The 13993-nt window shown below is 42.9% G+C and overlaps 1 protein-coding gene across 3 annotated transcripts in view; it reads left to right on the top strand.

Moving 5' to 3' along the window:
- The window catches only part of tbc1d23 (TBC1 domain family, member 23), a 521932-nt gene that overhangs the window by 204232 nt on the left and 303707 nt on the right, over positions 1–13993 (top strand). For all 3 annotated transcript variants that reach the window (XM_057337199.1, XM_057337198.1, XM_057337197.1), the window contains one exon: positions 6853–6986. In XM_057337199.1, the coding sequence (XP_057193182.1) occupies positions 6853–6986 (134 nt within the window). The remainder of the gene's footprint in view (positions 1–6852; positions 6987–13993) is intronic.

Here is a 13993-nt window from a genome sequence, read left to right as displayed (position 1 = left end):
TGCTCCACCATCATCCCCATCCCAAAGAAACCCCAAATCACAGGACTTAATGATTACAGACATGTTGCCCTAACATAAGTGGCCATGAAGTCATTTGAAAGACTGATGTTGGTGTATCTGAAGGACATCACTAGACCCTTACTGGACCCCTGTAGTTTGCCTACAGAGCAAACCGGTCTTTGGATGATGCAGTCAACATTTGACAGACCAGGGACTTATTTGAGGATCCTGTTCGTTGACTTCAGTTCAGCCTTCAACACCATCGTCCCAACACTCCTACAGACCAAACTAACCCAGCTCTCTGTTCCTAGCTCTATCTGTCATTGGATCACTAGCTTTTTGTCAGACAGACAACAGGTAGTTAGAATTGGTAAAATTACATCCAACAGCTGTACCATCAGCACTGGTGCCGCCCAGGGATGTGTGCTCTCCCCACTGCTCTTCTCCCTGTACACCAACGACTGCAGCTCTACTGATCCCCCTGTCAAGCTCCTGAAGTTTGCAGACGACACTACTGTTATCGGCCTCATCCGGGATGGTGATGAGTCTGTGTACAGACAAGACGTTAAGCAGCTGGCTGTCTGGTGCAGTCATAACAACCTGTAGCTGAACACACTCAAAACAGTGGAGATGATAGTGGAGTTTATGAGAAACCCCCTGCTCATACAGTTCTACTCAGCTGTCATTGAATATGTCCTCTGCACTTCCATAACTGTCTGGTTCAGCTCAGCTGCCAAAACCGACCTCCGAAGACTAAAACGGATAGTCAGGACTGCTGAGCGAATCACTTGTACTACCCTGCCCACTCTCCAAGAACTGTACTCATTCAGAGTGAGTAAAAAGGCTCGTAAAAAATTCACTCTGAACCCCTCACACCCAGCACACTTTCTATTTGAACTGCTGCCGTCTGGTCAGCGCTACAGAGCACTGAGCACCCAAATAGCCAGACATAAGGACATTTTCTCATGAACAGTTAAATATTCTCACTACTTCTCCTACTCATAACTATTTATTATACTTATGTTACTGATTTACTGATATATAGCACATTACAACTTGTATATAGCACATCTGTACATACAATATGCACTCTGATTGCTCTGTTGCTCTTTTGTCATACATTGTCTTTTCTCAAAAGTGTACTGGTTTTACATATTTATTATTCATTTTTTACTTTTTTGTTACCTGTCTTTTCACTTTCAACTGTATGAGCACTGGAAGCTTCTGTCACTAAGACAAATTCCGTGTACAGTGAGGGAAAGAATTATTTGATCCCCTGCTGATTTTGTAAGTTTGCCTGCTTACAAAGAAATGAAGGGTCTATCATTTTTATGGTAGGTTTATTTTAACTGATAGAGACAGAATATTTAAAAAAAATCAGGGGAAAAAATGTTATATAAAGGTTATAAATTGATTTGCATTTCAGTCAGTGAAATAAGTATTTGATCCCCTACCAACTAGCAAGAATTCTGGCTCCACAGATTGGTTATGTGCCTATATGGACCTCAGATTAGTCCTGTCACTTTAAGAAAGTACTCCTAAATCAGCTTGTTATGTACAGTATATAAAAGATGCCTGCCAACAGAATCTGTATCTTCCATTTCAACCTCTCCACCACCATGGTCCAGACCAAATAGGTTTTAAAGGATGTCAGGGACAAGATTGTAGACCTGCACAACCTTGAATAGGCTACAGACAGAAGCTTGGTGAGAAGGAGACAACTGTTGGTGCGATTATTTGGAAATAGAAGAAATACAAAATAACCATCAATTGCCCTTGGTCTGGAGCTCCCTGCAAGATTTCCCCAATGGAGTAAAGATGATCATAAGAAAGGTTAAAGATCAGCCCAGAACTACACGGAAGAAGCTTTTTAATGATTTCAAGACAGCTGGGACCACAGTTAGCAAGCAAACCATTGGTAACACGCTATGCCACAATAGATTGAAATCCTGAAGCACCCGCAAGTCCTCCTGTCCAAGAAGGCCTACCTGGCTCATCTGAAGTTTGACAATGAACATCAAAATGATTCTGAAAAGGCTTTGGCGAAAGTGCTGGCACTGCTGTGAGACCAAAATTGACTCCTGTTTTTGGAGGGAGAGAAATGCTGACTATGACCCCAAGAACACCAGCCCTACAGAGAAGCACAGTGTTGGAAACATTATGCTTTAGGGCTTTTTATCTCTGCTACGGGTACAGGATGACTTCACCGCATTGAGGGGCTGAGGGACAGGCCCATGTACCGTAAAATCTTGGATGAGAACCCCTCCTCCCCTTAACTAGATCACTGAAGATTGGTCGTGGATGTGCCTTTAACATGACAAAGACCCAAAACATATTGCCAAGACAACCAAAGAGAATGTCCTAGCCAGTCTCTAGACCCTAGTCCTATAGAAAATCTGTGAAGGAGGCTAAAACGTTTCTGAGCGACAGCCAAGAAACCTTAAAGATTGACAGAGGAGTGGACTAAAATGTATCCTGACAAATGTGCAAACCTTGTGACCAACTATCAGAAATGTCTTACCTATGTGCTTGCCAACAAGGCTTTCTCAACCAAGTACAAAGTTATTTTTTCTCGGGGATCAAATACTTATTTCACTGAATTAAATGCAAATCAATTTTTAACCTTTAACCTTTTTTAAATATTCTGTCTCTATCAGTTAAAATAAACCCACCACAAAAAGTATAGCCCCTTCATTTCTTTGTAAGCAGGCAAACTTACAAAATCAGCTAAATCAATTATTTCCCTCACTGTATATGTAAAGCACACTTGGCAATAAAGCTCTTTCTGATTCTGATTCTGAACTGCACAAATACATGCTATATAAGGTTTCACAGCTGTAATGTGTAGCACAGCTACATATAAGACATGTCTGAAGAACAGTTTAGATTACGTGTAGCTATTTTGTTATTTTGTTTTGCAGAATTGCGACAAGACGTCATACTTCATAAAATAGGCTGTAGATCCTAATATGGTGTAATATCTCATTTGTATTCCATACCACTAGATGGCAGACATGTAGTACTTCGATTCTAGACCAAAATTACGTCATGTTCCTATTCAACGTGTTCGAGCAAATAGCAGAGCAAGTGAGCTATCGTGTCATTGAAGCAGAAGCAGTTCAGTTCAGAGCGTCAGAGTAAATTGTGAGATTTGTGAGAGAAAATCACCAAATGGCTAATAAAAGGTTGTATCGCGAGGATGCGTTGCGAATGTTATTTGCCGATTCTGACTCTGAAGGGGAATATTTGCCTTTTGGAAATCACGATCGGTCGTCTAATCACCGCGCGTCTCACGGTGCCGCCGTGCAAGGCGCGAATGTTCACAAAGCACAAATGAGCGATCATTTCGACCCTTTGCCTAATGGAGATGGGGGTGGCAGGGGTAAACGTGGTCGTAGTGTCCATAGGAGAGCTGTTGCTAGAGGTAGAGGCAGCTGATTGGGCAGATAGCTGGTCAACTGATCAAAAAATAGGCACATGCAATATAGTAATATAGTAATAATTTTCCTATAGTTACTAATAGTTTTACTGTTGATTTCCTCTTTTCCTGATCATTTGGAATGAACAACATGTAAATAAGTTCAAAAATCAATTCAATATCTACTATTTCCTGAATATTACTGATGTACTGATCAGAAAGTAGGCTACTGTTCACATGCGTTTTACTACTATAAAGTATAGTAATATAGTAATAATTTAGTACTTTCTCCTGTTTTATAGTTGGTTTCCTCTTTTCTGATCATTTGGAATAAGGATCAAAGAGTAAAAAAATAAACATGCAAATAAGTTCAAACATCAATTCAATATCTACTATTTCCAGAATATTATGAAATTCAAGTTAGCCGCCCCTGATGACGTCATAATATGCAAATTAGAGGAGTATATTTACACCCCAAATAAACTTTTGGTCATGCCCAACATTTTTCTAATTTACAGAAGATCTCTATCTTTAAGTCCTTTCAAGCCACAAGCTTTTGAAATCTTGATGTCAAAATCCAGCATGTTTTCCAAAAAACCCTGGCGCCTAAAGGGCTAAAGCTTCTGGAACACAACGATGAGCTTTAATGTGCATCATTATGAAGGATTGTGTCTCCCATACACTATACTAGTGGTTTTACCTGTATATCTTGTTGCCAAGGTAAATAATGGCCATTTACAGGCTTTGTATATTCGCCCCCTATGAGGGCCCCATCAAAAAAGCTATGGGTGGTATGCATTTTTTGACTTTTTGGTGTACATCTGTATACCTATCTGTCGGTTTAACCTTCGTAACTCATTGCCAAGGCAAACAATGGCCATTAATAGGCTTTAACACACATTGTCACGAAGGACTTTTTCTCATGTGCGCCATACCGTCAGTTTCATTAAAATAACTCATCGACGAGGCAAAAAACATCATTGCATTTTACATTTATGTATTTGGCAGACGCTTTTATCCAAAGCGACTTACATTGCATTATACTATACATTTGTTGCCAAGTATGTGCAATCCCTGAGATCGAACCCATGACGTTGTCGTTGCTAGCGCCATAATCTAACTACTGAGCTACAGGAAATCTTTAGATTTCATGAAAGCTTTCATTTCTCCTGCACTTCCTGCCCCGGTTTGGCCTGGTTGAACCTTTGGCGAACAAATTTTCACAGTTTGAGGCTTTCGAACGCAATGTCGGCACCTGGGAAGGGCGCAGGTCGAAGAAAGGCACCGCGTGACTTGCGAACGGTTGCCTGGAAACGGGCCAAGGGTTTTGCTCAAGTCGTAGAATCCAAGCCTGTTTAATAAGTTGCGACAAACAACACCATGGCCTAAGGCTTAAGGACTTGATCCGCTTTTTCTGCCCCCCTGAATAAAAGACTGCCTTTTTAGCAAGTTAGTTGGGGTGTTTTGGGGGATGGCATTTGCTGCCACACTCTTGGTCTCTAGTGCTGAAGCCAAGCACCTTAGTACTTGATTGTGGCGCCATGTGTATCTCCTCTGTCAAGTTCTTCTTACATCCCACTAGTATATGTTCAAGGATTGCTGGATTTGCACACAGGGGGCAGGCTGAATCTTGTCTACACCATACATGCAAATGTGTTGGTTAGGGCAGCACATCATATGTGGCTCTGACGATGAAACTTAGTCTGTTTCCATACTCCAAAGCTCACTCAAAGTGATTTTGCGGCGTTCAATGCCTTCCCACCTCATCCACCAGCCTTGCTGGGCTTGAGAGACCACTCTGGCGCAACTTCTCTTGACGTCATAACTCCTCCACCACCAGGTGATGCTGTCTCTTTGGTGTAGCTTTTTGACATGTGGGTGTTGTTAATCCCAAACAAAGTCCCCCTCTACCATATTGAACTTGTCCCACAAGTGTCCTTGTGTCTAAGGGCTGCCTTTGCCTCCGCTACCGCTGTTACTGGATTCCATTTCCTCCCTGTTGCTAATGTTGGAGCAGCACCTCTTACACATGGATCACAGGATTCTTTGAGAGTAGTCTCCAGCCTTGTTTTGGTACATTTATACTCCTCCACAAGGCTTGAAATGGGAAGAGAGAGAGAGCTCCATTCCGTTACAGCCCTACAGCCCAAGCCATTTCATCACTTGTGTACTCACCAAACTCTCCAGGTGTTTGGCGTGAGATAACGTGAGCTCATACATTGAAATTGTGTTTAAGGTCTGCGGTGTACCATCATCCAAGGCTTTTGATTGGCTTGTCCATGACTGTTGGTATAGGCTCACCCTTTAAACAGAACCTATCGTTGGTAAGCCGGCCCTTGACATAATATAAAACATGCTATGTGTTTGTGGTTTAATTATAAAATATAATTTTAGGATAAAATCAGACTTCACTTTTAGATAGACTCATATTATAAATTTGCTTTTGGGGTTTGGAGAAAAAACTACAGACAATATCATATTTTTGGAAAGTCATGTGACTGTTTAAAACACATTAGATGCTTTCAAAGAGAATTTGTTACTTTTTCGTGTCAATCCATGTGCCTTTTGGCCATTAACAATGCACTGTCATCACATTATTGAGCGTGCTGCTGCTTCAGCTTGCGAAGTGAATGCTCTAACCATATTAACCAGCGTGGGGAAAAAGCATGCAGCTGACGCATGCCGTGGACAGAGCCGGAAACAATTGCAGAAACAAGCTTGTTGAGCTGGCTGTGATGTTTACTTAGCATAGCGGCCTGCGAGGTGGTGGTGGCATGTAGTGATGCGCTGAATCCTGATAAGGTGAAATCTCCAGTAATGAACTAGGTATGAAAGAAGCAGTAGTATCCATTTGCAGAATGGTTTTATTGGGGCATACCAGAAAATTAGACAAGCCAGCAGTTAGTATAAAAGCACAAAACCAGCAAACAGAAATCCAGTACACAGTATAAATTGCATATAGTGTAAAATGCCAAGATTTGCAATAGGAGTATTGACTTGGCAGAGAATGAATAAACCAGAGTATACCGTGTGTAATGGTGATTAACAAGCTTCAGGTGAGCCAGAAGTCAGACTTCAGGTAAGGGCTCCTTCGTGTTGCCAGTAGGCTCAGAGGTATGTACGACAACAAGTCTGTTTGGTGGCATATACCTCATGACATAGAATTAATCATTTCACCTTTAACAAAAATAAACTTAATTCTTAAAGTGTGTATTTTTATTTTTAAATATTTTATTTTACAATATTTTATCTTGTCTATAATTTTGTAAGTTTGTTTTGCTGATGCTAGTAGTACAAAAATCCCACACTTTAGGTTGTTGTTATAATAGAATGTTATTTACCATTGTAAATTCTAAAACATACTACTTTTGCCTGAAGTTAATGCATTTGAATTATGTTAATGATCTGTCATACTCTCTTTTGTCTTAATATAGGGGGAATTGAATGCAGATGACAAAGGAGTTAAATCACTCGTCAACAAGATGACTTTTGCTCTCAAGTCAAAGTCAGTAAATGTTAAAGAGAAGGTCATCAGCTTCATTGAAAATACTTCCACGCCTGTGGACAGGTGAGCCTTTTCTGTCAAGCTCACTCCTTAAAGCGGCAGTCCACAAGTTCTTTTGAGTAAAAATTAGCTAAAACCAATTATTGAGCAAGTACATGAAAGAACGGTGTTTAAAACTGTGTCATTACCATTGCTGGATTCACCATGGAAAGCTTGTAATAATGGTTTGTAATTTGCCCTGTCGGGTCGACTTTCCTGGAGATCCTTATGTGGTGTCTTTCGTCTATGCGTCATTTCGTCACATTCGTCACATTCGTACACAGAACGAAGAGGATCCGGCTGCTAGCCCGCGCGTGGATGCTGCGAGTGACAGGCGGTTTATAGCGTGTACTCACAATTGCTGTGTAGGATTTCATACAACGTTTAGTATTGTTTATAGCGGCGTTTAGTACTTTTACTTTTAAACGCCAAGCAGTGTTGACATCTGGGGATTCATCATTTGTGAAAAACAAGAAAGAACGAACTGATGACAGTTTACAAAGAAACGGGGAATGTGATCGGACTCGTGCGAAAACAAGAATTCATATTGGCAAGGCATTTCAAAGGTGGCGTGAACTCCGTGATCTGAAAGGATTGTAAACGGATGCAGACATGGCTTTATTTCTTCTGACCAGGTAAGACATTTCAATATTTCAATAGATAACACAAAAACCGTAGCACACTTGTTGTGTTAATATAGCCGGGTACAGTTTCATCGGTTGTTCTTTCTCTCTTTAAGTTCATTATGATATATGTAACTTAAGCCCTATTCGCAAGGGATTAGTATTATCTGGGGACCTCGTGTGATTTAGAAATTACCTCCCCACATCTGTATTTCATGTGGCGCGAATTAGCACGGACAAGTGAAGCCTGTGATTTTACTCAAATTTACGGATTTATATCCCAGATATGATGGCAAGGCTTTGCATATAGTATATATAGTTGTATGGTGTATTATGATTTATGACCGTGCCTGTCAGCATTTGAGACCCGCGTTCGGTGATCTTCTGTCCGATTCGCGTTACGGGAGTTTCCATGAGAAATAACAAAATGACCCAGCACCCGAAATAATATCAAAACACTTCAACACAGCCTCCATTTGCGCTATTTGTGTCTGTTTATGTTCTTATTTGTTTCGTGTTATATCATCTGCCATGTTATCTGTGTTTATTATGCGCTACTGGTGTACATTGAAGATTCTCACCGCTGCACTGTCACAGGCCACGACTCAAAACATCAGACTCATCCGCGCAGTTGAGCAGTGCCGAATCACAACTCACGTAAATAAATACCTCTGCACATCACCTGCAGTAGCAATTACAAACTGAGATGGCGACAAAGAGGCCAATCCTACAGACTGCCGCTTTAAAGCATAATTTCAGTCCTTCTTTATTGTCTATCCCTGAAGATGTGTCCTAAAAATAATTAGTGTAATGATCTATGCATGTACCCAAATGTATTAGTTGATTATCTGGAGTCTTCATGTTTTAATCTTTCCAGCCTTTGCCCTTTTATTTTAATACTAGAATATTTTTCAATCCACCCTCACCAGACAAGGGAATCATGGATCGGTAAGCCTTCATTAATGTTTGTCTTTGTAAAAGTAAATATCTGAGTGGGGTATAGGCACTTCTAGTAACTGCTCATAACGTAATAAGTGTTACATTATTAATGCAATATATATTTTATATGGAAGATTTGGCCAGGCCCGGACTGACCATCGGGGCACTGAGACAATTTGGCCTGCTGCCACTATATTGTCAGCCCAATGTAATAAATACAGGTACATCTCAAAAAATTTGAATATCATGAAAAAGGTCACTCATTTTAGAAAGTGAAACCCATATGTGAAACCCATATATTATATAGATTCATTACACATAGAGTGAAATATTTCAAGCCTTTATTTCTTGAAATTTTGATGATTATGGCTTACAGATAATAAAACCCCAAAATTCAGTGTCTCAGAAAATTTGAATATTACATAAGATCAATAAAAAAAAGGATATTTTAAACAGAAATGTCAGGCTTCTGAAAAGTATGTTCATTTCTATGCACTCAATATTTGGTTGGGCCTCCTTTTGCATGAATTACTGCATCAATGTGGCGTGGCATGGAGGTAATCAGCCTGTGGCACTGCTCAGGTGTAATGAAATCCCAGGTTGCTTTGATTGCGGCCTTCAGGTCATCTGCATTGTTGGGTCTGGTGTCTCTCATCTTCCTCTTGACAATACCCCATAGATTCTCTGTGGGGTTTAGGTCAGGGGCGTTTGCTGGCCAATCAAGCACAGTACCACCATTGCACCAGCTTTTGGTACCTTTGGCAGTGTGGGCAGGTGCCAAGTCCTGCTGGAAAATGAAATCAGCATCTCCGTAAAGCTTGTCAGCAGAAGGAAGTGCTCTAAAATTTCCTGGTAGATGGATGCGTTGACTGTGGACTTCAGAAAACACAGTGGACCAAAGTCCTCTTTTCAGATGAAAGTAAATTTTGCATTTCATTTGGAAATCAAGGTCCCAGAGTCTGCACCGGACGTGACACGAAACACGGCTTGTTCTAATGGGATTGTCGCGTCGCGCCCCACCGCATCCAGTGTGGACAAAATTTAAAATGATAATGGGTTCTAATGCATTTCTAATGTCTTTTGTCGTGTCGCATCGGGTGTAGACACGGTGTAAATGGTTAGTTCAGGGTTAGAATAAAAAAGATGTCATGAATTAATAATCATCAAGTCGTTTCACAACCGTAAAACCTTTATTCATCCTCAGAACAAAAATTAAGATTTCTGACTCCCCACATAGACATACACTCAAAGCACATAATGTTTATTATAAACAATAACAATTTCCTGACTTCTGCCCAGTCTCCAACGCCTGTCCACGAGAGGACCCGGCGCATGTGAATTACATCAATTACATATGCTCTGACTGTTGATTTTAGGTACGTGTGACCAGCGCATGCTATTGTTCCAGAAGCAGAGCTGAAACGACAACAATTGTTTTAGTGCAGAGTCTTTGCGCTGTCCTTACTAACGTGATTGGCAGGGTTATGATGTCGAAAACAGAGGCAGGTTCAAACTGCATTTTTTAAATGCATGTCTTTTGTAAACTGCAGTTTTATGGAAAAAATACTCAGCAATTTTTAAATTGATGAATTTGCACATGGTTTATCTTAAAGCAGTGGTTCCCAACCCGGGGGTCGCGACCCCCACTAGGGGTCACTAAAAGTTTACGAGGGGTCGCCGATGTTACTTAAATTTGAGTTAAAATAGGAAGCATTTTTATGTAAAACCATGTTGATTATTCTAGTAATGTTCTCTTATTATATGAATGAAAAAAGAAGCAATTTCTTCATTTTTAGATGTGTATTACTTGAGTCAGGAAAAGGCGGAGTGTGACTTTAAAAAAATACGCGGCAAAATTCATATGTCAGACTGCCCGTTGTACAGCGCAACGCTCAAAACAAGGTAAATAGTCAAAGAAAACGAACGAATATGGCAAAGCGCAAGGGAGAAGAGAAATATATGTGTGTTAAAAAGAAAATAAGGATTTATTTGGACAGTTATCTGGAATTTGGTTTTATTGAAGCAATGGACAATGTGAGGATTGAGTGTGTAATCTGTGGAGAGAGACTAGCGAATGAAAGCATGAAGCCCTGCAAACTGAAGAGACATCAGACCACCAAACACCCTGAGATGGTGGGTAAACCCAGAGAGTTTTTCCTAATGAAAAAAGAACTTGTTATATCAAACAGGCCACAGAACATTAAAGATGCTTTGACTAGAGCTGGAAATGAAAACAGACATGCAACGGTTGCGTCCTTCGAGTGCGCTCTTTTAATTGCCAAATCCAAAAGGCCGCACACCATCGGAGAAACGCTAATCAAACCTGCTTGTGTAAAAATGGCAGAAATAATGTGTGGAACGCAGGTGGCTTCCAAGCTTAAAACTGTACCCCTGTCAAATACAGTAAAAGACAGGATCGACCGAATGGCAGACGATGTTGAAAAAACGTTAGTTGAAAAGTTAAAGGAGCACCCATTTTCTATTCAACTTGATGAAACGTCCACTGTGGCAGACGTAGAAGTACTCGTTGCATTATGTGCAATACATTGAAGACGCCGAAGTAAAGCAGGACATTCTTTTGTCTTCCAATTTGTCAACAACGACACGAGGGGAAGATATTTTCCATGTTATTGATATGTACTTTACCAAGCAAAACATTCCTTATAATAACTTAGTCGCATGCTGCACAGATGGAGCTGCTTCAATGATGGGAAAGAACAAAGGCTTCAATGCACGTCTGAAGGAAAAGGCTCCTCACTGTCTTGTTTTTCACTGTATGATACACCGCCAAGCCCTGGCTAGCAAACACCTCTCGGTTGAGCTGAATGAAGCGCTCAAGATGGTTGTAAAGATCGTCAACTTTATCAAAGCCCGTCCATTGAACAAACGCATCTATGCGGAGCTGTGTGAAGATGAGGCGCACCAGACACTCCTCCTTCATACCGAAGTGCGCTGGCTATCAAGGGGTCAAGTGTTGGTCCGTTTTGTTGAGCTGAAAGAAAAAATAAAGGAGTTCCTGAGCTTGAACAACCAGAAATTGCTTGACGAAATGACCAACGAATTTCTTATAAGAACATCATACCTGGCTGATATTTTCAGCCTGTACAACGAAATGTCACGGAACTGAATGTCAGAACCCAATCGCAGACGAGAGATACAACAGAAAGGTATTTATTCAAATAAACAAAAAACACATGAAACAAAATCCCACCAGGGGGAAAACAGGTACAGATACAAAAACCACAAAATAAACACTTCCCACGTGGGGGAATACACCGGAGGGAACGAGTAACAAAAGACTAGGATATGACTTACTTTAAACAAGGACGCGTAGACAACGTGTTTGACAACAAACCGGCAACAGACAGAGAACAAAGGGGCATTATATAAGGGACAAGTAACGAAGGATAATTACATACGGGAGGTGACAAGGCAGGTGACAGGGATTAACACTCAAGGTAAGATTACGGGAGACAGGAGGCGGGGCTGAGAGACAAGACAGGGTGACACGCGGCGAAAGTGACAACAATGGCCACGTGTCTACCACACATAACAAAACAAGCACAAACGACATGGCACCGTCACAGCTCTGTCCACAGACCAGAAACCTCATGATAGGAAGGACAGAGCTGTGACACTACCCCCGCTCCAAGGGACGACCCATGGCGTCCCAAGGGAGAATCCTCAGCGGGCAAGAACAGAGAAACACAAGGACATACACCATAAACACAACACAGAACAGACTAACGGTAACACAGAAGAGACAAGAATGGGGTTAGGGTGGGCCAATAAAAATAACACACATGGGAGGGGGGGTGGGGGAACAAAAGAGTTCAAGGGAGGAATAGTTCTAGTCCCCGGCTGCGCTCGAGGGCGCGTAGTCCTAGGGGACTTAGGGGGAGGACAGTCCCTGACCCTGGGGGTCTCCCCGGGGCCGGCTTGGTTGCTTGACTAGGGACCGGCTGGAAGGCCGGCTGGACATAGCTTGATGCCGGCTGGAAGGCCGGCTGGACAGGGCTTGACGCCGGCTGGAAGGCCGGCTGGATGGCCGGCTGGATCACTGGACTGGACGCCGGCTGGATCACCGGACTGGACGCCGGCTGGACCACCGGACTGGACGCCGGCTGGATCACCGGACCGGACCCCGGCTGGAATACCGGCTGGGGTGCCGCCTGGATAACCGGCTGGTTCGCCGGCTGGAATGCTGGCTGAGGTGCCGGCGGAAAAGGCAGCAACCCCCTCTTCTTCTTCTTCCGCCGGGGTCGGACCACTGAGCACGTGGCCGGCTGCAGGGGTGCGGACGGTGGGGAAACCATCTCCGTGCCTGAAGAGTCAGATGGGGAGTCCCATGACTCCCTTCTCCCACGCCTTCCACGGAGGCTGGGAGGGCCCCGACCCGAGGATGCTGGGATGGACGGGACTGAGAGGCCCACGGCCCCAGTGACCAGGACGTGGTCCTCCGAGATGGTACCCAGGTTGAATCGGGAGGAGTCCCTGGGGCAGTTGGAAGAAACTCCATGTATCCGCTCCTCTCGAGAGTGCAGCTGATCCACCAACCGAGAGAATGGAAGGTAAATCAACTCCTCCCGTTCAGCTAGGGGTGGAGGATTATCCATCCCGTCCACCAGATAGGCACTCACCAGCACCTCAGGGAAGGTACCCCTCCTCACCTCAAACTCCCGGGCGTACTCCTGCAGGGGACGATGGCCTTGAGCCGGGAATGACCCATCGCCGGCGTGGGATTGGGAGGCAATGGAACTCCACCACTCCCGGTTAGAAGCACACGGCCTCCGCATAATGCTGATCTCTCATCCGCTGGGTTCTTCGGTGGCCGGTTTGTTCTGTCACGGAACTGAATGCCAGAACCCAATCGCAGACGAGAGATACAACAGAAAGGTATTTATTCAAATAAACAAAAAACACATGAAACAAAATCCCGCCAGGGGGAAAACAGGTACAGATACAAAAACCACAAAATAAACACTTCCCACGTGGGGGAATAAACCGGAGGGAACGAGTAACAAAAGACTAGGATATGACTTACTTTAAACAAGGACGCGTAGACAACGTGTTTGACAACAAACCGGCAACAGACAGAGAACAAAGGGGCATTATATAAGGGACAAGTAACGAAGGATAATTACATACGGGAGGTGACAGGCAGGTGACAGGGATTAACACTCAAAGTAAGATTACGGGAGACAGGAGGCGGGGCTGAGAGACAAGACAGGGTGACACGCGGCGAAAGTGACAACAATGGCCACGTGTCTACCACACATAACAAAACAAGCACAAAAGACATGGCACCGTCACAGCTCTGTCCACAGACCAGAAACCTCATATGGAGGACAGAGCTGTGACACGAAACAAACAAGCGCATGCAAAACGCGCGGACGCGAATGTCATGGAATGCAAGGAAATCATTGACGCATTTGTGCAAAAAGTGGAATTCAGAAAGAATAAACTCAT

The sequence above is a fragment of the Triplophysa rosa genome, linkage group LG7 (assembly GCF_024868665.1).
Source record: "Triplophysa rosa linkage group LG7, Trosa_1v2, whole genome shotgun sequence".
Taxonomy (NCBI): domain Eukaryota; kingdom Metazoa; phylum Chordata; class Actinopteri; order Cypriniformes; family Nemacheilidae; genus Triplophysa; species Triplophysa rosa.
Note: the sequence above shows the minus strand (reverse complement) of the source record. Positions and strands in the feature narration are given on the sequence as shown.